Here is a 24,218-nt window from a genome sequence, read left to right as displayed (position 1 = left end):
TGTCTCATTATGATTTTACCCACCCAGATATTCTTGTAGATATTCTAGCAGGAGTGTCCTGGTGAAAGCAGGTAAGTGTGCTGCTACGGCTGTCTTTTCCTGGACCTGGACCTTGATGGCACTCTAGATGCCCAGACACAGGTAGAGTTCTTTCCGGAAGTAGAAGATATAAACATAACATGAGCGTTCAGGATAGAGAGGATGACTTCCTCCAGGCTCTGCGCTTTGGGTCGTGGTTCCTGCTACATATTGCTGTAAGAGAGGTGCTTCTAACTCAAGATTCTCTTAAATGTTTCCTTAGGGTCCTGTGTGGAGAGAGAGGAGGCAATTAACAGAAGGCAATGTTTTCGGTTAATTATTCCCTTGAGTGCTGGATGGAGAAATAAATGGAGAAATGTCCCTGGCTGATTCCGTTTCTCCACATTATCCTGAGCACCTCATGACCTAACTGAATCATGTTCAAATTTTCCTTTCTAGACTTTTAGAAGCATGAGATCTGGGAGGGGCTCTCAATGCAGGGTGATCATATTATTTATTATTGAAACTGGACAACTTTGAGCATGAAAATGAGTTAACACTAATCATATCAGGACAATAAGCCTAAAGTTAGATTGTCCCAGGCTAACCAAATTGTATGGTCACTCAGCATTTGAAATCTTTATCAGAACAGTCATTCAGTGAGGTTGTGGTGGTTATGTCCTCAGGCTCTGGATGGACCCACTTGGGTTGAATTCTGACTTAATTACTTACCAGCTCTGTGTCTTTGATCCTTTCACTTAAACTTTTACTGCAACAGTGCATCAGTTACTTAATCAATAAAATGGATTGCTAACAGAACTTAAATGAGATAATACCTGTACAGTACCTAGAAGCACTCAGTAAATGTTAGAAATTTTAATATTGCTAATAATGTAATTGTTATGATGTCTCCATTTTTTTCTGCTCATATCTTTATAAAAATGAGGACATAGTATATATACAATTCCCTACTTAGCATTTGTTATGCAATATGATTTTCATATTTTTAAACATTTGCAAGCTCTGTTTTAATGGTTGTATAATATCCTATCCAAATTTTTATTTAGTTAATGTTTTTCTTGCTATATTGGATCATTATCTTACATTTTGTTTTGTTTTTAACAATATAAATGCAACCTAGGTATTTCTGATCTCATCAACCTTGATTATAATATCATACTTTTTATTTTAAAAAGTTTAACCTTATTATTAAAAATAATTAAATACAGAAAACAACATAAAGAATACAGTTTAATGAATTACATAAGAATACCCTAGTAGCTCCACCAATATGAGAAGATAACACTTTGCTATGTCAAAAATCTCCCTCACACTCCATCCCAAACTTAGGCCCCTCCTTCCCACATACAGGTATCCACTATTCTGGTTTAATAATAATCAGTACTTTTATTTATAGTTTTGTCACTCACCTGCGCATATCTAATTGCTAACTCGAGTGCTGTTCTTTTTTGTGTTCTCTCTTTCTCTCTGTGTGTGTCTCTATGACTCTGTCTCTGTAGCTCTTTCTGCCTCTTTCTCTCTCTTCTATGAAATTAGTTTCTCCCTTCAGGACTTCTTACAGTCTGCATTTTGCTAATTGACTCCCCATAGTACAATATAATATGTATCTCATATAAACTTTTAGTTGCATGTAGGGGCTTCATATAACTGAGTTTTAAGTGTTTTGCAGACTCTTCCATAGGTTATGGTCCATTTGTTTTTAATATCCAGATCTAGAAGGCACAGGTATCCATCCTATCTCACTTCATAAGTCCAGTGCTTCACCGTGGCTCCCCTTTCTGAGTACTTATAGAAGCCATTAGAAGTAATTACATGTTCTACGGTTTCATTCTGGTTGCTGCAATGCCATCTTGGTGGGTTTTTAAAAATCTCTGCTTCTATTTCCCTCTGCAGTAAGTGAATTTCATGAGTTTATTCCAATTGTTTAAATAGAACCTCTAGTTTTAAACTTGAGCATCTTTTATGTGAAATTCTCCTTACCCTAACATTGTTCTTTGCAATGAGATGAGATGGCTCTTGCTAGAGAAAGTGTACACACCTGTTCAAATAACAGAAAAAGACAAAGCATGTGGTTTTTTTCTCTCTTAGGTCAAAGATCCAGTTAATATTTTATTATAATGTATTATAATAATTGGTTAATATATTATTATAAAATGATTTTTATTTTTTTCCATTATACCTGGTTTACAGTGTTCTGTCAATTTTCTACTGTACAGCATGGTGACCCAGTTACACATACATGTATACATTCTATTTTCTCACATTTTCATGCTCCATCATAAGTGACCAGACACAGTTCCCAGTGCTACAAAGCAGGATCTTGTTGCTAATCCATCCCAAAGGCAATAGTCTGCGTCTATTAACCCCAAGCTCCCAATCCATCCCACTCCGTCCTCATTCCCTTTGTCAACTACAAGTCTATTCTCCAAGTCCATGATTTTCTTTTCTGTGGAAAGGTTCATTTGTGCTGTATATTAGATTCCAGATATGAGTGATATCATATGGTATTTGTCTTTCTCTGTCTGACTTACTTCACTCAGTACTAGAGTCTCTTGTTCCATCCATGTTGCTTCAAATGGCATTATTTCTTTTCTATGGATGAGTAGCATTCCATTGTGTATATATACCATATCTTCCTAATCCAATCATCTGTCAGTGGATATTTGGGTTGATTCCATGTCTTGGCTACTGGGAATAGTGCTCCAGTGAACATACAGGTGCATGTGTATTTTCTAAGGAAAGTTTTGTCCAAATACATGCCCAAGAGTGGGATTGCTGGGTCATATGGTAGTTCTATGTATAGTTTTCTAAGGTACCTCCATACTGTTCTCCATAGTGGTTGTACCAGCTTACATTCCCATCAACAGTGCAGGAGGGTTCCCTTTTCTCCACACACCCTCCAGCATTTGTTTTTTGTGGACTTATGAATGATGGCCATTGTGACTGGTGTGAGGTGGTATCTCATGGTAGTTTTGATTTGCATTTCTCTTACAATCATGGATGTTGATTTACTTAGCCCACTTTAAGACATTTGTCTTTTTTATTCATAGAAGATCATTTTATATTCTAGACACTAATCTTTTGTCAGCCCTATTTGTATTGGTATCTTTTCCAATTGGAACTATATCTTTGAGGGATTCCTAGAAGTCTCTTAATAATGTATATATCATTCTTCTTGGTTTGGATACATGTAGGCTAAACAAGTTATGTTTTCCGTACACCCCAATATTTAATAGTGAAACATGCACAGGACAACAGCAGTAAACAGAACTCTTTTGAAAGTGAAAGAAGACATATAGCACTCACTGGTCTTGCAATCCCAGAATCCTACTAAGCATCTTTTAGGAGGAATCCCCATAATTACATTGTAGACTACTCCATGGTTAGCAACGATTTCCACTCTCCCCAGTCCATTATCTTTCACGACACTTAATTCTGCCTTCTGAAAAGTCCTTACTTGGACATTCATCCTCCTTGGCAACACTTGACTAGGAAACCGAAGAATGTCTCTATTGGGGGCTTTATCAGCCGTCTCAGTCTCTTTCATGGCCATTGAAGACTGATGGGTCAAGGATTCTTTTCAGTCCCAAATAGTCAAATTTCCATTAGTCCAGATTAATAGGTGACTTTTTATCTACCTATTCACATATGATGAGCCACATTTATATTCACAATTATTTATAGATCTCTAGAACTCAATGGATAAACAGATACAGTATATAGATACAGATTTCAAATATCTTAGGTATATGGGGATTCTCTGTGAGCGTCATACTGTAACTCTCTGGATTTCTTTAACATGAACCACTTTGTCAAATTTAAAAGATTTACTGAGCATAACCTTCAACAATTTAGACTTTATAGCCATGGGATATGATGACTACATCTTTGATTTTGTCCTTGATGCAGGGCAGAGTTTTATTTGTCTATTTTCTCAGAGTCCTAACTTCTATATTTACTTGTTGGAAATGAAAACTTCTCTTCTAACCCTTCAACTCCTCAAACTTCTTAACTCTTTCTATATTCTCTCTCATTTTTACTTGCAAACTGACAAATTTTTTTTGCGAGTTTGACTAATTTTTGCAGAAACTTGTTAAATGCATCTAACAGCAAAGAACTGGCACTGGAAACATTCTATTTTCCCACATAATCTCCATTTTAAATTACCACAAGTGACTGTTATATCAAATGCTTTTACAGTGCCAAGCCTGAATTGCTGTTCTTCCAGTTGGCAATAACACATTACTCGACACTGACTGTCAGGCCCTAAAAAAACTTAAAAATTTTATCAAATTTATAAAAAAAATCACACCACTACCCGTACAAATTTCTATAACATAACTAGTAGAATGAATACGCTACAAAAACAAATAATCCAAAGCATATTTATTTCTGGCCAATATTATATGTCTTATCTTGGGTCACCTGTGGGGGGTGTTATTCTCCTGTATCATCATCTTATTCCTTATGAATCAACCACTAACGGGAGCCTTGGGAAAGGAGAAGATTTAAAAAGGACATAAATACACACACAGCCTCTGACCAAAAATGAAATATGTCACCTCTGCCCACATTTTATTTGCCATAAGAAATCACATAGTCAAGTCTGACTTCACAGGAATGAAATACAATCTTCTTTCCTGGAGCAAAGGCAAAGAAGATATTTACAAGTTACATAATTTGTTAAAATTCTTATAGGTGCTATTACAGCTACTTTTCATACATTGTTCTATATAATTTTTGTCCTAAGACCTAAAAGGCACCCCATAATAAACAATTCCAGTTTAATATTTTCTTCTTCCATCTGTTTAGGGCATCTTTGATTCCCTGGTTTCTCAGGTTATAAACCAGTGGATTAACGTGGAGATCAACACAATATGTGCAATAAAGGCCAGCTTGTTTTGACTCAGAGAATCATCAGAGCTAGAGTACAAATAGACAAATATTCCTGAGCCATAAGAGAGGGTCCCTGCTGTCAGGTGAAAAGCACAGGTGTGGAAGGCCTTGGACCTACCTTCAACCAATGTGAGCTTCAAAACTGTGGCAATGGAGCTCCCATTGTGGCTCAGCAGTAATAGTATCCATGAGGATGCAGATTCAATCCCTGGCCTTGCTCAGTGGCTTAAGGATCTGGTATTGCCGTGACCTGTGGTGTAGGTTGCAGACATGGTTTGGATCCAGCATTGCTGTGGCTGTGGCGTAGGGCAGGGGCTACAGCTCTGATTGAACACCTGGCCTGGGAATTTCCTTATGCCACAGGTGCAGCCCTAAAAAGACAAAAAAATGTGGCAATGATAAAACCATAGGTATCATTATAACTAGGAAAGACAAATCTAAAGATCACTGTCAGCACAAAGGTTACAACTTACAAGAAAAAGGTATCAGAGCAGGATAAGATTAGCAGTTGGGGCAGGTCACAGAAGAAATGATTGATGACATTTGGTCCACAGAAATGGAGCTGAAGTAAGGCACGCAGTTGAATGAATGAGCCCCAAAATCCAATTATACAATGGTGGAGATGGTGAGGGACATGACGGCTGCGTAGAGGAGAGCATTGCCATTTGCAGCATAGCGATCATAAGCCATGGCGGCCAGGAGGCAGCACTCAGTCAGACCCAGGCTAGAGAAGAAGAAGAATTGCATGGCGCACCCTGTAAAGGAGATGAATCTATGCTTCTTGAAGAAATCTGAGAGGATCTTGGGAGCTGTGGGAGAAACATAACAAACATCCAAGAAGGAAATTGTATTGATAAAATATGTGGGTAGGAGTTCCCGTCGTGGCGCAGTGGTTAACGAATCCGACTAGGAACCATGAGGTCGCAGGTTCGGTCCCTGCCCTTGCTCAGTGGGTTAACGATCCGGCGTTGCCGTGAGCTGTGGTGTAGGTCGCAGACGCAGCTCGGATCCCGCGTTGCTGTCGCTCTGGCGTAGGCTGGTGGCTACAGCTCCGATTCAACCCCTAGCCTGGGAACCTCCATATGCCGCGGAAGCGGCCCAAGAGATAGCAACAACAACAACAACAAACAACAACAACAACAACAACAACAAAAAGACCAAATAAATAAATAAATAAATAAATAAATAAATAAAAAATAAAATATGTGGGTAAGTGCAGGTAAGAGTCTAACCTGGTCAGTGTTATGAGACCCAGGTTCCAGGACACTGTCATAAGGTCGGTGCCTAGAAATATTGAAAACAGGATATTTTCAGCCTCATAAATTCAGAGAATTCTGATAAGATAAACTCGGTAACTGTAATGCTTCCTTCATCCATTGTCATTGTGCTTCTGAGATCTGAAGGGAGATAATAAAAGAAATCTGTTAATACAATATTCTTGGACTATTAAAAGTAGGTGATGTTACCCTGCTCTTCAGCCCTCTAGCTTATATAGTTCCCTGTAAACAATATAACAAGAAAAAAGAAACTGCCTATATACACTTTTATTTATTTTTAAGAAATCTTTTCATTGAAGTATAACCTACATGAAGAAAAGAACTTCCAGGAGTTCCCACTGTGTCTTAGTGGGTTAAGAACCTGACTAGTATCCATGAGGATGTGAGCTCGATCCCTGACCTTGCTCAGTGGGTTAAGGGATCTGGTATTGCTGCAAGCTGTGGCATAGGTCATAGATGAAGCTCAGATGCAGTGTTGAGGTGGCTGTGGCATAGGCTGGCAAGCACAGCTCTGATTTGAGCCCAAGCCTAGGAACTTTGACATGCCACAGGTGCAACCCTACAAAGAAAAAAAAAAAAAAAAACTTACATCTAATGGGGATAGGGCCTTTTGTGATTCAGAAAGACACCAATGGCTTCTGGGATGATGACAATGCTATATTTTCTGATGTTACTTGTGGTTACAGAAGCGTTGTCTCTATACCATTATAGTATATATTTATTTTTATTTTCTTATTAAAATATAGTTGATTTACAATGCCATGCCAATTTCTGATGTACAGCATGGTGACCCAGTCATACATCTATACACACTCCCTTTCTTATATTATCTTCCATCATGGCCTATCCCAAGAAACTGGATATTGTTCCCTGTTCTGTACAGTAGGACCTCATTTCTTATCCATTCTAAATGTAATAGTTTGTATCTACTACATTTATGCTGCACATATTTTTGTACATATATAAGAATGCTCCAATAAAAAGTAAAAATAAGAAACATTTTAAATATAAATTAAGTAGCATAAATTCTCCCTTGTGTAAAGGCCTATTTTGATACTGAAAATCCTGACAAGATGGAGGCAAGTAGCCCCATTCATCCAAAATGAAACCGTATTCACGCTTGTCACTTTGTATGAACACCCCCAATAATCCTACACACTCTCGAGAAGAAAGCATGATTCCTGTAAGAAGAATACAGCATCTCTCTCAGAGCCTAAGGGTAAAGTGAATCTTCCAATCTAAACAAATGGAACAATATTATGCTTTCTTATTGCTGGAAAATAATATCACATTCCAGGCACTAAATGGAATTTTCAGAATTCATTTGTCCATCTTCCTGACTTTAAATAGACTTAGTACCATTCCAGATTTTCCAGAAAAAGTATATACATTAGACATGTCTGATATGAAATAATATCTGAGATGTTGATTTTTTAAATTAAGAAATCATGTTAAGATGCAACTACTGCCTTTGGAATGGATTAGCAATGAGATCCTGCTGTATAGCACTGGGAACTATATCTAGTCACTTATGATGGAGCATGATAATGTGAGAAAAAAGAATGTATATATGTATGTGTGACTGGGTCACTTTGCTGTACAGTAGAAAATTGAAAGAACGCTGTAAACTACCTATAATGGGAAAAAAATCATTATTTAAAAAAAGAAAAAATGTACGGGGTCGGAGACATATCAATAATTGGTGAGTAGCCTCCTACATCAAGAATCATAAGGTTTATTAATTTCCATCACCTATGAAATGGCAATAGAAAGTTATTATCAATATTTCAAAAGGTAGTGGACATGCACACACACACAAACACAGTGTATCTTTTTAAATGCTTTTTTTTTATTTTCCCACTGTACAGCAAGGGGATCAAGTTATCCTTACCTGTATACATTATAATTACATTTTTTCCCCACCCTTTGTTCTGTTGCAACATGAGTATCTAGACAAAGTTCTCAATGCTACTCAGCAGGATCTCCTTGTAAATCTTAAACTTTTTTTTTCTGTTGGGGTGGCATTAGTTAATTGTTTTGTTTCTTTTTTAAAAGAAATTGTTACTGAAGTTCTGTTTACTCCTCAGCTCACATCTATTTAGTCCTATTCCATCTCTAAATAGAGATCAGGGGAGAGTTACAAAACCTCTCCCTCACTTCCACACAAGACCCTTTAATCTAATATAACCAGAAGAGTGAGATGAGAAACTACTCATATTTCCTGGCAAATGGGCTCTCATTAGCTCTATTGAAGTAGTAATATGGACAAGTCACTATACCTAAATTTTGCAAGTCATTTTGGTGGGAATGTAATTGGGAATGAGCAAGATGTCGGGGTAAAATCTTCCATCTTGTCCAGAACTTTCCAACCAAAGTCGGGTTTTAAAAAAGGGCACAATTTCACTTTTAAAAAAATTACAAAATAACTTAAAAATGTGATGTCAGCATCACTGTGTCATGATATTCCTCTTTTCTATCCCTCCTTTTAACAAATAAGCATTGGCAGCTATCCATGTAGTATGGGCTGTGGAACCAGAAGCCAGTAAACTGGCCCTAACCCCCCTTGGCTGTGGTCAGGGAAAACCACAAGAGTGGTTGGCTTGGGTAGACACCCATGGATGAGACAGGCCTTGCAAAAGTCCCATATTGCCAAGGTGGGAATCAGTTCTCCATTGGATTTCAGTACTCTACTGGAAGAAGTATGCCAGTGCCACCCATCCCATGAAGCAACACAGCACAGTGCCTAACTACCTGGCAACAATGTCTCCCAAGGAGCAAAGGGAGAGGGCTGAGTAAGTGCCTGGATAACTCTGCTGTGTAGAATTCTGTGGGGAAACATATCCCTCTCTACAGTACCCAGAGTATTGAAGCTGGAACTCAGTGATGGGGTGGGGTAGGGGTATGGGAAAAGTGTCAGATAAAAATATCAAAGGACATTAAAAGGATGTTGTTTCTGCTGATGGTTTTCATGACTTGCTGTGAGACCAAGGATCCCTAAACCTGGTCTGGAAGAAACGCAATGCCCTGTGTTCTAAACTCACTTGTCCCCCAAATCTGTGCCAGCTCATTGTGCACATGCTCAAGTGTGGCAGGATAATTGACTCTAGTAAATAATAAACACACTCAGAAAATTGGACCATGTCCTGTAGGCAAGAGAAAATCCAAAACTTGAGCAATATTGCAACAATGTAGAAAACAAAAGAAAGTTTGTCAGCAGCCAACCTCATAAGCTGTAAGAATGAAAAAATAACTACAAGTTTAAGAAATCAATTGCAAGGGGAAGCAAGAGGGTGGAGATGGTGTATTTATACAAGGTTGGAGAAAATTTTAGTTATAACCAAGACCAATGAGAAAGTCTCCCACCCAAAAACATAAGTAAAGATAAGAGGTGCCTGCTACTTCACATACAAAAGCAGCAACTCAAAACTCCAAGTAACATGCAGAATTAAGAAAATATGTCATCACCAAAAGTTAGCAATAATCCTCCAGTAACTGAACACAAAGACACAGACTTTTGTAGTCAATCTGATAAAGATATCAAAATAGCTGGTTTGAAGAAACCCAAGAATTACAAGAAAACAGAAAAACAACTCAATGATATCAGGAAAAAATACATGAGCGAAATGAGAAATTTAAAAAAGAAGTAGAAATCATAAAAAAAAATTGAACAGAATTCTGGAGCTGAAGAATTCAATAAATGAAATAAAAAATGAAATTTAGAGGATCTAAAGCAGAATATGCCAAGGGGAAAAGAGTATTAGTGAGACACGAAATAGGGACTTTGAAATGACATATTCAGAAAAGAACAAATTTTTAAAAAATTAAAAAGAACAAAGAAAGCCTACACGATCTATGAGATACCATGAAACACAAATGTTAAAAGAATGGGGGTTCCCAAAGGAGAAGAGATGGAGAAAAGGGCACAAAGTCTATTTAAACATAAGAGAGCCAAGAATTTCCCAAATCTGGGGCGAGATATGGACATCCAAATTCACAAATTGATAGATATAACCTCAAAATAACCTTTTCCATAACATATTGTAATAAAATTGTCAAAAATCAAAGAAAAAGAAAGGACACCAAGAGCAGAAAGGAAGAAAAACGAGTGTAACCTACAAAGAAATCTTCCTTAAGCTTTCATCAAATTTCTCAACAGAAACCCTACAAGCTAGGAGGGAGTTGAATGATATATTCAAAGTGTTGGCAGGAAAAAAAATCCAATAAAAAATAACCTATTCTGGAGTTCCCTGGTGGCCTAGTGATTAAGGATTTGATGTTGTCACTGCTGAGGTTCAAGTTCAATTTCTGGCCCAAGAACTTCTGCAAGCTGCAGACACAGAAAAGAAAGAAAGAAGAAAGAAAGGGAGGGAAGGAAGGAAAAAAGGAAGGGAGGGAGGGAGGGAGGAAGGAAGAGATCACACTGGTGAAATGGGTTAAGAATCTGACTGCAGCAGCTCGGCTCATTGCAGAGGAGTGGATTCTATCCCTGGATTAAAGGATCCAGCACGGCCACAGCCTCACAACCAGTTTTAATGTTTCTTCTTTCCTTTCTAATTTTATTTATTTCAGTCCTCTCCCTTATTTTCTTGATGAATCTAATAAAAATATTTGTCTGTTTTGTTCATCAGTTAAAAATATCAGCTCCTAGTTTCATCATTCTTTCCTATTGTATTTTTACTCTGTGTTATCTTTTTTCCATCCTGATCCTTATTATTTCCTTTCTTCTTCTAATTTTGGACTTAGTTTAGTTTTCCATTTCTAGTTCCTTGTGTTATAAATTTAGGGTGTTTAAATTACTTTTATTATTTCTTAATGCAGGCATTATTTTCTGTGAGCTTCCTTCTTTGAACTGATTTTTCTTCATTCCATAAGTTTTGATATACTATTTTTCCATTTCATTTGCCTCAAGATTTAATTTCTGTTTTTATTTCTTCCTTGACCTATGGTGTTCAGTTTCACCTCCTCATATTTGTGAATCTTTCAGTTTTCTTCTTGTACTTGATTTCTAGATTCATACTTTTAAGACTAGAAAATGTACTTGATACAATTTCAATTTTCTTAAATTTATTAAGATTTGTTTTGTAGCCTAACATATGCTCTATCTTAGAAAATCTTCCATAGGCCCTACTAAAAAATAGATATGCTTCTTTAAACAGATACTATGTAAATGTTGGTTAAGTCCATCTGTTTTAGTGTAGCTTAATTCCAATGTTTCATTACTGATATTTTTTCTGGATGATCTATACATTGTTAAAAGTGGGATTTGCAGTAGATATTACTCGATCATGAAAAAGAATGAAATCCTGCCATTTTCAGCAATGTAAATGGACATAGAAAATATTATGCTTAGTAAAATAAGTCAGATAGGGAAAGATTTAGCCATTTAGGCAATTTGTTAATCTTTTTCCAGCTGCTTTGTAATTCCTTTGTTTCTTTCTTCTTCTCTTGCTCTCTTCCTTCATAATTTCCTGGTTCTGTATAGTGGTATGCTTAGATTCTTCTCTCATTATCTTTTTTGAATTTACTACAGATTTTGGTTTGTTCAAACCATAATTTTTACATTAAAGATCTTGTATGAATGAGCATAGAGATAACCATGCAAAGTGAAGTCAGACAAAAAAAGACAGATATTATACGATATCACAATATGAAGGAACCAAAACAATGATACAAACAAACTTATTTACAAAAGAGAAACAGAATCACAGACTTAGAAAAGAAAGGAGGAAGGAAGGAAGGAAGGAAGGAAGGAAGGAAGGAAGGAAGAAAGAAAGAAAGAAGAAAGAAAGAAAGAAAGAAAGAGAGAGAGAGAGAAAAGAAAGGAATGAAGAAAAGGAAAGAAGGAAGGAAGGAAGGAAGGAAGGAAGGAAGGAAGGAAGGAAGGAAGGAAGGAAGGAAGGAAGGAAGGAAGGAAGGAAAGGAAGGAAGGACACATCTATGGTTACCAAAAGTGAACAGCAGGGGGTAGAGCGTGGGGGGATGAATTGGGTGCTTGAGGCTGTCATATACACACTATTGTATATAGAATGGATGGTCATTGGGAACCTACTGTATATCAAAGAGAAATCTACTCAACAACCTATAATAATCTGTATGGGAATGGGTAGGTATATATGTGTAACTGAATCACTTTAGTGTACAGCAAAAATTAACACATTTTAAATCTACTACACTTTAAATTTTTTTTAAAAAAAGAAATAACAGAGAGAAGTGGTTTTAGACAAAAGTTAAATATCTTTGGTACCATAAGCTATCACTACCACTGCATATAGACATATCTCTGTGCTTTCTAATCTTGTTTCAACTCAGTCCTATTGCCTCGGATCCTAATGATGGTACGAAGGAAAGACAAATGTATGACCTATATGAGAAGCTTGTAAACAAAGATTCTGGTAAAAATTTATTTTTTCTTTCTTTCTTTTTTAATAGCTTTATTATTATTATTATTATTTTGCTATTTCTTGGGCAGCTCCCGCGGCATATGGAGGTTCCCAGGTTAGGGGTCCAATTGGAGCTGTAGCCCCCGGCCTATGCCAGAGCCACAGCAACATGGGATCCGAGCTGCTTCTGCAACCTACACCACAGCTCAGGGCAAAGCTGGATCGTTAACCCACTGAGCAAGGGCAGGGACCGAACCCGCAACCTCATGGTTCCTAGTCAGATTTGTTAACCACTGCACCACAACAGGAACTCCCAGATTCTGGTAAAAATATGAAAAGGAAAAAATATATATATCAACCAACTGCAGTGTATTTCAATCCTGATTTGAGAAATAAAAACTATAAAAATATTTTGTGACAAATAGGAGAGGATGTTTGAACATTGGACATCTAATGATACTAAAGAATTATTATTTTGTTGGTGAGAAAACGACATTAAGATTACATATTTTTAGAAAGTTTTTGTCCTTTAAAAAAGCATATTGAAATTTGCAGATAAAACTCTATGACGTCTAGGATTTGCCTCAAACTAATCTGTGAAAGTGGGAGAAAGTGGGTAGGAGTACAGATGATATAAGACTAGCTATGGGAGTTCCCGCCATGGTGCAGTGGTTAACGAATCTGACTGGGAACCATGAGGTTGCGGGTTCGGTCCCTGCCCTTGCTCAGTAGCGTTGCCGTGAGCTGTGGTGTAGCTTGCAGACGCGACTTGGATCCCGCGTTGCTGTGGCTCTGGTGTCCGCTGGTGGCTGCAGCTCCGATTCGACCCCTAACCTGGGAACCTCCATATGCCGCGGGAGTGGCCCAAAGAAATAGCAAAAAAAAAGACAAAAAAAAAAAAAAAAAAAAAAAAAAAGACTAGCTATGAGTTGATAATTGTTTAAACTGAATAATGGACACAAAGGGGGTTATTATAATATTCTACTTTTCAGTGTTTAAATTTTTGCATTATAAAAGGGTTGTTTTGTGAAAAAAAAGAGAGAGAGAAAGAGCGAGCACAGGTGTTGATAAGGATATGAAGGTAAGAGAAGTCTTATAGTTAGTAGGCATATAAATTGGTTTAGCTACTACAGCTAATCCAACTACATAATCTCCAATCCAATACATAATCTCCAATTATGAAGATTCCTCAAATAATTAAAAATAGATTTACCACATGGTCCAGCATTTCTACTATGGGGATGTATCCAATTCAAATAAAAATGGGTTATTGAACAGAAACACACTTCCATGTATATTGCAGCATTAATCACAAAGCCAAGATTTGGAAACAACCCAAGTGCTCCTCAGTAGATAAATGACATGGGACACACATACAGTATAATGTTATTCAGACTTGTTGGTGAAGGCAGTCTTGTCATTTGTGGTGATATGGATGAAACCTGGGGGAAATGTGCTAAGTGACATCAGCCAGACTGAGAAAGAAAAGTACTATATAATGTCACTAACATGTGCAATTTAAAAGAGTTGAGCTCATAGGAACAGAAAGTAGAATGATGATAGGATGAAAATAATGATCCTCCATGACTTGAAAATATCGTGGGATGGAAATCCTATAAAATTGGATTATGATGATCATTGTACAACTATAAATGTAATAAATTCATTGAGTAATAAAAAAAGATGGCTAACAAAAAAAATATGGTGTGTTTTTGGTTTGATTCAGCTGTCAGTCCATTTTGGCATATTATCTTTATCAAATTAAAAATTTCTAATCGAAAGGCAGAGTGATTTTTGTTATATTCCATTTGAATCTTATTATGTAAGATATTACAGTGTATGAGGATTCCAACACAACAACTATGCCGGATATCTCAGAATTTGTGACCTCAGCAACACTCTTTCCTCTTTTGCAATCTCTTCAAGGCATCTTTGATGTCTTTGTTCCTCAGACTGTATATCAAAGGGTTCAACATGGGAATCACCACAGTGTAGAAGACGGAGGCAAATCTATCAAAGCTGGAGGAACCGCCAGAGCTGGAACTCAAATAGACAAACATACCTGAGGTGTAGAAGAGGGTAACTGCTGTCAAGTGAGAAGCACAGGTGTTGAAAGCCTTGGACCGACCTTTAGCGGAAGTGATCTTAATGATGGAGATGACAATGTAGACATAGGAGATCATGATAACCAGGGCATTTATTACCCCAAAGATCATAGTTAATACAATAGTCAAGAGTTGTAAGAAGAACGTGTCAGAGCAGGAGAGAACTAACAGCTGGGGCAGGTCACAGAAGAAGTGGCGGATGACATTAGGCCCACAGAAGTGGAGCTGAACCATGGCACTCACTTGGGTCAGAGAAGCAGAGAGTCCAGCCACATAGGACCCCAGCACCATCCGACCACAGAGAGAGGGTGACATGATGGATGAGTAGAGGAGTGGGTTACAAATGGCAGCATAGCGGTCATAAGCCATGACTGTCATGAGACAAGACTCGCTCAGTCCCATGGTCGAAAAAACCAAACTCTGAACGAAACAACCCACATAGGTGATAATTTTCTGATCCCGGAAGAAGTCATACAGCATCTTGGGAGCTGTGGAGCTCACATAGCAAATATCAATGAAGGACAGATTACTGAGGAAGAAGTACATGGGTGTGTGGAGGTGGGCATACATTCTTATTAAGATGATGAGGCACATATTCCAAGTCAGGGTTGTCATATAGATCACCAGGAATACAACAAAGAGCATTGCTATGATTCTGGGAAAATCTGAGAATCCCAAGAAGATGAAAGAGGTGATCTCTGTAGTATTTCCTCCCCTAATCATTGGCTTGGTGCTCCTTAAATTAGAAAAAAGACAAGAGAACGCATTGTTGACTCAGGTGAAATGGTTAACATTACAGTTCTCATATGTGGCATATTTTTCCTCCATTGAACACTGGAAAAACACAAATGTGTCACTGTCCTGAAAGGAAAACCCCTAGCTTTTCATCTAGAATTTTAAAAAATGCCTTCTGAGCGCTTCAGGTTCTCAGTTATTTTCATGAGGTCTCGTTAAACTTAAAAGATTTATGAGGAGTTCCCATTGTAGCCCAGTGGTAACAAATCTGACCAGTATCCATGAGGATGTGGGTTCAATCCCTGGCCTCACTCAGTGGGTTAAGGGTCTGGCATGCAGTGAGCTGTAGTGTAGTTCACAGATGTGGCTTGGATCCTATGTTGCTGCTGCTATGGCGTTGCATAGGCCAGCAGCTGTAGCTCTGATTTGATCTCTAACCTGGGAAGTTCCATATGCCACAGGACCCCTAAAAAAAGGCTTATTTTATGGTAACTTTTGTCCCTCCCTGTGCATATTTATTGTAACTTTATATGTAACATGCATCTTCAAAGTCTTCCTGAAATCCACTACTGAATTTTATCATTTTACACTTCATAGAATGGTATTTACACAGTGCAACAAAAAAAGTAATTGTCCTACAGCTCAGCTGTTCTCTGACCAATAAATTTGAACTTCAGAAAAAAAGATATATTTTAAAAGTTGATTGAAAATGTTGAAATGACAATAGAAATCCTGTGAGAACAAATATAAAGATGATGTCATTGATTGAAATAACAAGTTTTTAAGAGGCTTCTAATAATTCAATATAGAACTTCTGCTTTACAATCGTAAAGCATAAGTGCATCATTTCAGAATAAGTTTGAAATGATGTTCTTTCCCAGATAGCCATCTAGACAGATTATTAATTTAATTTAATTTAAAGAAACATTCCCAAATTCATTCAATGAGGCCACTATTAATCTGATACCAAAATCAGACAAAAACACTATAAGAAAGACAATGACAGGCCAATATGTTTGATGAATGTAGATGCAAAAAGTGTCACCAAAATTAACAAAACAAATCCAACAATATATGAAAAGGATCACACATCATGATCAGGTTGGACATCTTACAAGGTCAAAGGAATGCTTCAACCTATGACAAGCAAGCAATGTCATACACCACATTAACAAAAGAAAAGGAAACATTTGAAATAGCTCTACTTTCGGAGTTCCCGTTGTGGCTCAGTGGTTAACGAGTCCGACTAAGAACCATGAGGTTGCAGGTTCAATCCTGGCCTTGCTCAGTGGGTTGAGGATCCGGCATTCTGTGAGCTGTGGTGTAGGTTGCAGACTTGGCTCTAATACCGCGTTGCTGTGGCTGTGGCATAGACAGCAGCTATAGCTCTGATTGGACCCCTAGCCTGGGAAACTCCATATGCCATGGGTGCAGCCCTAGAAAAGGCAAAAAGACAAAAAAAAAAGAAAAAAAAAAAAAAGCTCTACTCTCCATGATGGTCATCTAGATAAAATTTAAAAATTACTTCTTTGCTCTTTTTGCTTTTTTAGGGCTGCACCCATGCCACATGGAAATTCCCAGATTAGGGAATGAATCGCAGCTACAGCTGCTAGCATATGCCACAGCCATAGCAATGTAGGATCCGAGCCACATTTGCAACCTACACCACAGCTCATGGCAATGCTGGATCTCTGACCCACTGAATCAGGCTAGGGATCAAACCTACATCCTCATGGATCATAGACAGATTTGTTTCCACTGCACCACAATTGGAACTCCCTAAAAATTATTTCTTTACTTATAAAAAATTACACTGTAAATAATAACTTCTCATATTTTTATACAAATATATTCAATACATCAAGTCCAAAATGATGTGCAAAATTACATCTGATTTATGATCCTGATATACACAGAATGGATGCCCAATTAAATTATGAAATAAGCCTTCTTAAGGAAGTTTTTATACACACAATTCCAAAATGATGCTAGAAGAACTCACTACTGGCCCCCATACCTGTCCTGATTTTAAGATATTTTGCATCCTGGGAAACAGTGTAATACTCTGTGAAAGGTCAGACTTTAGAGACTTAGTTCTCAGTTATACAATCAAGATGACAACATAGGTCATTCCTGACTTCAGTTCCTGTCACCAAAAAAAAAAAATGTTTGCAGGATTCCCGTAGTTGCACAGTGGAAAGGAATCCAACCAGGACCCATGAGGTTTCAGGTTTAATCCCTGGCATTGCTCAGTGGGTTAAGGATCTGGCATTGCCCTGAGCTGTGGTGTAGTTCACAGATGCAGCTCAGATGTGGCATTGCTATGGTGTTCTTGTGGCGTTGCTGTTGCTAAGGCATAGGCCAGCAGCTGTAGCTCCATATGCCACAGGTGCAGCACCAAAAGGGCAAAAAATATACATGTATTAGCAATTATTCACAGACAAGATAACGATGTGAAAAATCTTAAAACACAGGGATGAGGCAGAAGCATACCCCTAGACCACAGAGAGGGAGAAGGCCCACATTAGAAGGGGAGAGGACCAGTACATTTGACTGCATTGTCCTTCTGCTATACAACACAATACTACACCAAGAGGACCCCTCTTGGCCTATGCTTTCTTTAGTGGGAAAAAAGAGGCCAATATGGACATCCAGCTCCCCCAGTGTTATGTGTCACTGCTCAGGAGGCCCACTCCAGTCTCATTTCCCAGAAGCTATGTGGTAATCCATGGAGTTTGACCTCTGGGAATCAGATTGTGCCAGAGAAGAGGGACAGGATTTGCAATAATTAGTACTTTGAGCAGACTGAGTTCCTGCTTGCAGCAGTTCTGCCTGCTATGAGACTCCATACAGTAAGCCTTGATATCCTTGAAGCCTATTCTCTTGCATCTCTAATTCATAATCCTCCCTACTACTGAGGTTATCCTCAAGCACTACCCCAACAGGAAGCATGGCAGGAACACTCAGAAAATTACACAAGTCAGGAGCATGTGAGTGGAGTATCCAGTCAGTGGCTCTGCCCATCTGCAGACCAAAGCTAGTGGCTCCATCAGGCCAGGAAACTTGTGGAGTTACCCAAATATGGAGACTGGCCAGTGTTGGGGCCTGTTCTGTCACCATGCCCAGCCAAGGCTAGCCTGAACTACTGCTGAATAGAGCCTTCAGCCCTATGTGGTTAGAAGAACTTACCAATGCACCTGGAATGGTACATAACCCATCCTACAACCCTGTTTACAGTAGCATGTGAGCAGAGAGCCCAATCAATGGCTGTGCCTCTCTTAATGCCACCCTTGGCTCAAATACCAAGGCAGAAAGCCTATCAACTGTGTCAAACCATTGGCATCTTCTCCCCAACCTCAGAACATGGACAGTGTTCTCACCCAGAAATAGACTTTAATAGCTAGCCCCAGCAGCCCAAGGACATTACCAGATGACCCATCTAGAAGAAGGGCTTTCTTTGCCAAGGCAAACACATAGAATGACAACTAAGAGAAATTAAGAAAAGAATGCATTAACGAAATGAACAAAATGAGTTCAACAAATAAAGAGAAACCATACACACACACAGACACACGTGCGTGCACACACACACACATAAAAGCAGGAGTTCTCCATGTGGTGGTGGGTTAAGAAAACAACTGCAGTAGCTTTGGTCACTGTAGAGGTTCAGGTTCAATCCATGGCTTAGCAGAGTGAGTTAAAGAATCTGTCATTGCTGCATTTGCAGCTGGGGCTTGGATTCAGTCCCTGGCCCAGGAACTTCCATATGCCATAGATGTGGCATAAACAAACAAACAAACAAACAAAACCTGAAACCCTAGGGCTTAATAATAAAATGACTGAACTGAAGAAATCAATAGAGGGTTTTAACAGCACACTCAACCAAGCAGGAAGAATCAGTGAGATAGAAAATAAGTCATTTTAAATTATTCAGTCAAAGAAAACAAAAGAATGAAAAAAATTTAAGAACTACAAGATTTACTATGGGACACCATCACCATCAAGACAAAAAAATACACTCATTTTGGTATTCCCAGAAGAGAAAGGAATAGAAAGAATCATAAGTCATTATTGACCAAAAACTTCCCAAATCTGGGGAGCAAAAGAGACATTCACGTTCAAGAGGTCCCTAAGCCCCCAACTAGGTGTCATGAAGGGTTACACTGACACTGACACATATGATAGTTAAACTGTTAAATGTCAAAGGTGAGCATTTTGAAAGGAACAAGAAAAAGGCAACCTAGCACCTAAAAGGGAACTCCCCCTCATAAAATAATGGGCTGATTTCTCAATAGCAATTTTTTAGGTCAAGAGAGGGCCCTTTCTTTCTTATTGGAAGAAAAACTATTAACCAAGAACACATGGCAAAGTGGTCCTTCAGAGATAAAACTTTTAAAACCAAAGAAAAGCTGGGATGTTCATCACTGCCAGACCTGCCTTCCAAGAAATGCTAGAAGGTACTTCACAAGGAAATAAGCATTTGAATGTAGGTGTATGTTGCACTGGTAAGTGTAATACAGAGTCAAAGTCAGCTGCTTTAATATTGTACTGGTGGTATGTAATGCACTTATGCTGATTTAAATTTTAAAAATAGACATCTAAGGAAAAGCCACAGCTACAATAATTCCTATATTAAAACTTGTAAATTGCAGTGTTAATAACATAAAAAGTAGGAGCAGGGGATGAAGTAGTGTCAAATGTAGGAATGCGATCCAAGTTAAATTGTTATCAGCTTAAAATAGGATGTTATAAATATATTTCATGTAAGCCTCATGGTACCCACAAAGGAAAAACCTGTAGTTTCTACTCAAAAGATTATGATAAAAGGTCAAAGCATACTGCTATGCAAACACATCACTTCACAAAAGAAGACAGCAAGATAAGAAGCAAGGAATAATGAATCTATAAAACAGAAACAACAATCTGTCAATAATGTCATAAGCTATCAGTCATTATTTTAAACATCAGCAGATTAAATTGTCATGCCAAAAGACGTAGACTGTCTAAATAAATACAAAAGCAATATGCAACAATGTGCTTCTTTCAAGAGACTCATTTTAGTTTTAAAAATAGAGGCTGAGAATGATAGCCTAGGAAGATGTTTCAAGCCAATGGTAACCAAAATACTCAATGGAGAGAAGACAGTCTCTTCAGTGCGTGGTATAGGGAAAACCAGATATTCAGATGAAAAGAATATGACTGCTAGACCTCAATTTTAACACCACTCAAAAAAATTAACTTGAAGGGAACTGAGTCTTAAATAATGGGGTCTGTATAACCAATAACCATAAAACACCTAGAAGAAAACAAGTGGGGAAATTTCTTGATATGGGTGTTGGCAAAGATTTTTTGAATACCTCACCTAAGGAAAAAGCAAAAAAAAACTCAAAAATCAACAACTGGATTTGTATCAAATAAAAAACCCTTCTGCACAGCAAAATAAATAGTTTTTAAAAAGAGAGAAAAGGAGACCTATGGAATGAGAGGAAATGCTTGCAAACCACATATATGATAATGCATGAATTAAAAATATATATAAGGAGACATAGAACTCAATACCAAAAATAATTTTAATAGGAACCCAATTAACAATTAGGCAAAGGGGCCAAATACACATTTTCCTGAAGAAGACAACCAAGTGATGAACAGATATATGAAAAGTTACTTAATATCACTAATCATCAGAAAAATGCCAATCAAAATCTTAATGAGCTATCACCTTGCACATGTTATAATGGCTATTATCAAAAAGAAGATAACAAATGCTAGTGAGAATGTGTTCACTGCTGTGGTAATGTAAGTTGGTGCAGCTACTATGGAAAACAGAGTGAAGTTTACTCAACCAGAAATAGAACTGCATAGTCAGCAATTTTACTTCTGTGTGTATATACAAATGAAATACAATCACTGTCCACAAGAGATATCTACAGCCCCATGTTCACTGCAGTATTATTTACAATAGCCAAGACATTTGAATGAATAAAGAAATCATAATATATACATATTTCAGGCATTAGAAAACCTTGAGGACATTGTGCGAAGTAATATAAGTCACATAGAGAAAGACAAATACTGTATGATCTCACTGTGTGTGGGGGAAAAAATCATAGCAGAGTTCCCATGGTGGCTCAGTGGAATCGAATATGGCTAGTATCCATCAGGACACAAGTTTGATCTCTGGCCCCGCTCTGTGGGTTAAGGATTCAGCATTGCCAAGAGCTGTGGTATAGGTCACTGACATTGCTCATATCTGGCATAGCTGTGGCTGTGGCTGTAGCCAGCAGCAGTAGCTCTGATTCAACCCCCAGCATGGGAACTTCCATATTCCACAGGTGTGGCCCTAAAAAATAAAAAATTAAAAAAATCATAGAAGCAGAGAACAAGTCTGTGGTTCCAAAGAGGCAGAGGATAGAGAATGGGAAAATTGGGAGAAGGTGGTAAAAGGTATAAACTTCCAGTTATAAGATAAATAAGTTCTAGGAATGTAATATACAACATAATGACAATACTTGGGAATTCTATATTGTGTATTTGAGAGGCGTTAATGCTTTGAATTTTTCACCGTTGAGAATGATGTTAGTGGTGGATGTGTCATATATGGCTATTAGTATGTTAAGGTAGTTTCCCTCTATTTCTTGCTCACTTTCTGGAGAGGTTTTTTTTTATCAGAAATAGGTGTTGAATTTTATCAAAAGCTTTTGTTGCATCTATTGAGATGATCATATGGTTTTTATTCTTCAGTTTGTTGATGTGGCATGTCACAGTCACTGCCCTGTGGATACTGAAAAACCCTTGCATTCTAGCAATAAATCCCACTTGATCATGGTGGGATATAACTTTTTAATATATTTTTGGATTCAGTTTGCTAGTATTTTGTTGAAGACTGTTGCATCTATGTTCATAAGTGATATTGGCCTGTAATTTTCTTTTTCAGTGTGTGGCATCCTCTGATTTTTGTATCAGGGTGATGGTGGTCTCATAGAATGAACTCGGAAATATTCCTTCCTTTGCAATTTTTGGAAGAGTTTCAGAAAGGTAGGTGTTAACTTTTATGTGAATGTTTGACAGAATTCGCCTGTGAAGCCACCCAGTTTCTGACATTTGCTTTTTGGAATTCTTTAACCATAGTTTCAATTTTAGTTCTTATGATTGGTCTATTCATATTTTCTATTTCTTTCTGGTTTAGTCTTAGGAGGTTGTACCTTTCTAAGTATATGTCCATTTATTCTAGTTGTCCAATTTTTTTGCATATAGTTTGCTTGTAGTAGTCTCTTATGATCATTTGTATTTCTGTGATGACCATTGTAATTTTTTCTTTTTCATTTCTCATTTTATTGGTTTCAGCCTTCTCCCTTTTTTTCTTGGTGAGTCTGGCTAAAGGTTTATTGACTTTGTTGATTTTTTTAGGAACCAACTTTTTGTTTCATTGATCTTATCTATTGTTTTCTTTGTCTCAATTTCATTTATTTCTGCTGTGATCTTTATCAGTTATTTCCTTCTAATAATTTTGGCCTTTGTCAGTTCTTGCTTCTCTTGTTGCAGAATGGGAGAAGATCTTTGCAAATGAAGTGCTCACCAAGGGATTAATCTGCTAAATACATACATATCTCATTGAGCTTTCTACCAAAATAACAAAAAACCCCAACAATGGACAAAAGATCTAAATAGATGGTTCTCCAAAGAAGACAGACATGTGGAAAAAAAAAAAACATGAAAAGATGCTCAACGTCACTGATTATTAAAGAAGTACAATTCAAAACTGCAATGACATATCACCTCACACCAGTCAGAATGGCTATCATCCAAAAGTCTACAAACAATAAATGATGGAGAAAGTGCAGAGAAAAGGGAACCCTCCTGCACTGCTGGTGGGAATGTAAGCTGATGCAGCCACTATAGAGAACAGCATGGAAGTTATTTTAAAAACAAACTAGAACTGCCGTATGATCCAGAAATCCCACTCCTGGCAATCTAAACAGAGAAAACCATAATTCAAGAAGATACATGCACTCCAATGTCCATTGCACCGCTATTTAAAATAACCAAGACATGGAAGCAACTTAAATGTCCATCAACAGATGAATGGATAAATAAGAGGTGGTACATACACACAATGGAAAACTACTCAATCATAAAAGAGAAGGAAATAATGCCATTTGCACCAACATGGATGGACCCAGAAATTTTCATACAAAGTGAAGAAAGTCAGAGAAAGACAAATATCATATGATATCACATATGTGGAATCTCATGAAAATGATACGAAAGAACTTCTTGACAATACAGAAACAAACTCACAGATTTCAAAACCAATTTTATGGTTACCATAGATGAAACCATTGTGGAGAGGAAAAAATGGGGAGGATGGGAGTAACATACATACACTACAATAGAAAAGAGTTGCTTAATGAGAACGTACTGTATAGCACAGGAAAATCTACTCAATCGTTTGTAATAACCTACGTGGTAAAAAGGATGGATGTAAGTATACGTATGACTAATTCACTTTGCTGTACACCTGAAACCAATAAAACATTGTAAGTCAAATATATGCCAATAAAATCAAGTAAAAAGAAAGTTGTTAAGAGAGTAAATTTTAAAAGTTCTCATCCCAAGGAAAGAAATTGTACCTGCAAGAAATATGGACATTAACTAATTTTAAGATGGTAATCATTTTGAAATATATATTTATATCAAATCTCTATGTTGTACACCTTAAATGTCTACATTATTATATGTCAATTCCATCTCAATAACACTGAAAAAAAAAGTTTTAGTTCTGATAC

General features: G+C 37.5%; 1 protein-coding gene across 2 annotated transcripts in view; it reads right to left on the bottom strand.

The window, feature by feature from the left end:
- Nucleotides 1-4,599: 4,599 nt before the first annotated feature.
- The window catches only part of LOC110259117 (olfactory receptor 5AN1-like), a 30,378-nt gene continuing 10,759 nt past the window's right edge, over nt 4,600-24,218 (bottom strand). Inside the window, exons 3-6 of one of the 2 annotated variants that reach the window (XR_014839185.1) lie at nt 14,655-15,068; nt 6,168-6,332; nt 5,409-5,744; nt 4,600-4,679 (exon numbers count right to left, since the gene is read on the bottom strand). Coding sequence is in view for 1 of the 2 variants with exons in the window: in XM_021082426.2 (XP_020938085.2) it covers nt 14,482-15,420 (939 nt within the window). In the remaining variant the exon portion in view is untranslated. Of the gene's footprint in view, nt 4,680-5,408; nt 5,745-6,167; nt 6,333-14,481; nt 15,421-24,218 lie in introns of those variants that run through there. The other variant, XM_021082426.2, reaches the window with a different exon arrangement.

The sequence above is a fragment of the Sus scrofa genome, chromosome 2 (assembly GCF_054392235.1).
Source record: "Sus scrofa isolate SSC_HxYL_T2T_F1_AM1 chromosome 2, Sscrofa_HxYL_maternal_Yorkshire_Landrace_v2.0, whole genome shotgun sequence".
Lineage (NCBI taxonomy): Eukaryota > Metazoa > Chordata > Mammalia > Artiodactyla > Suidae > Sus > Sus scrofa.
Note: the sequence above shows the minus strand (reverse complement) of the source record. Positions and strands in the feature narration are given on the sequence as shown.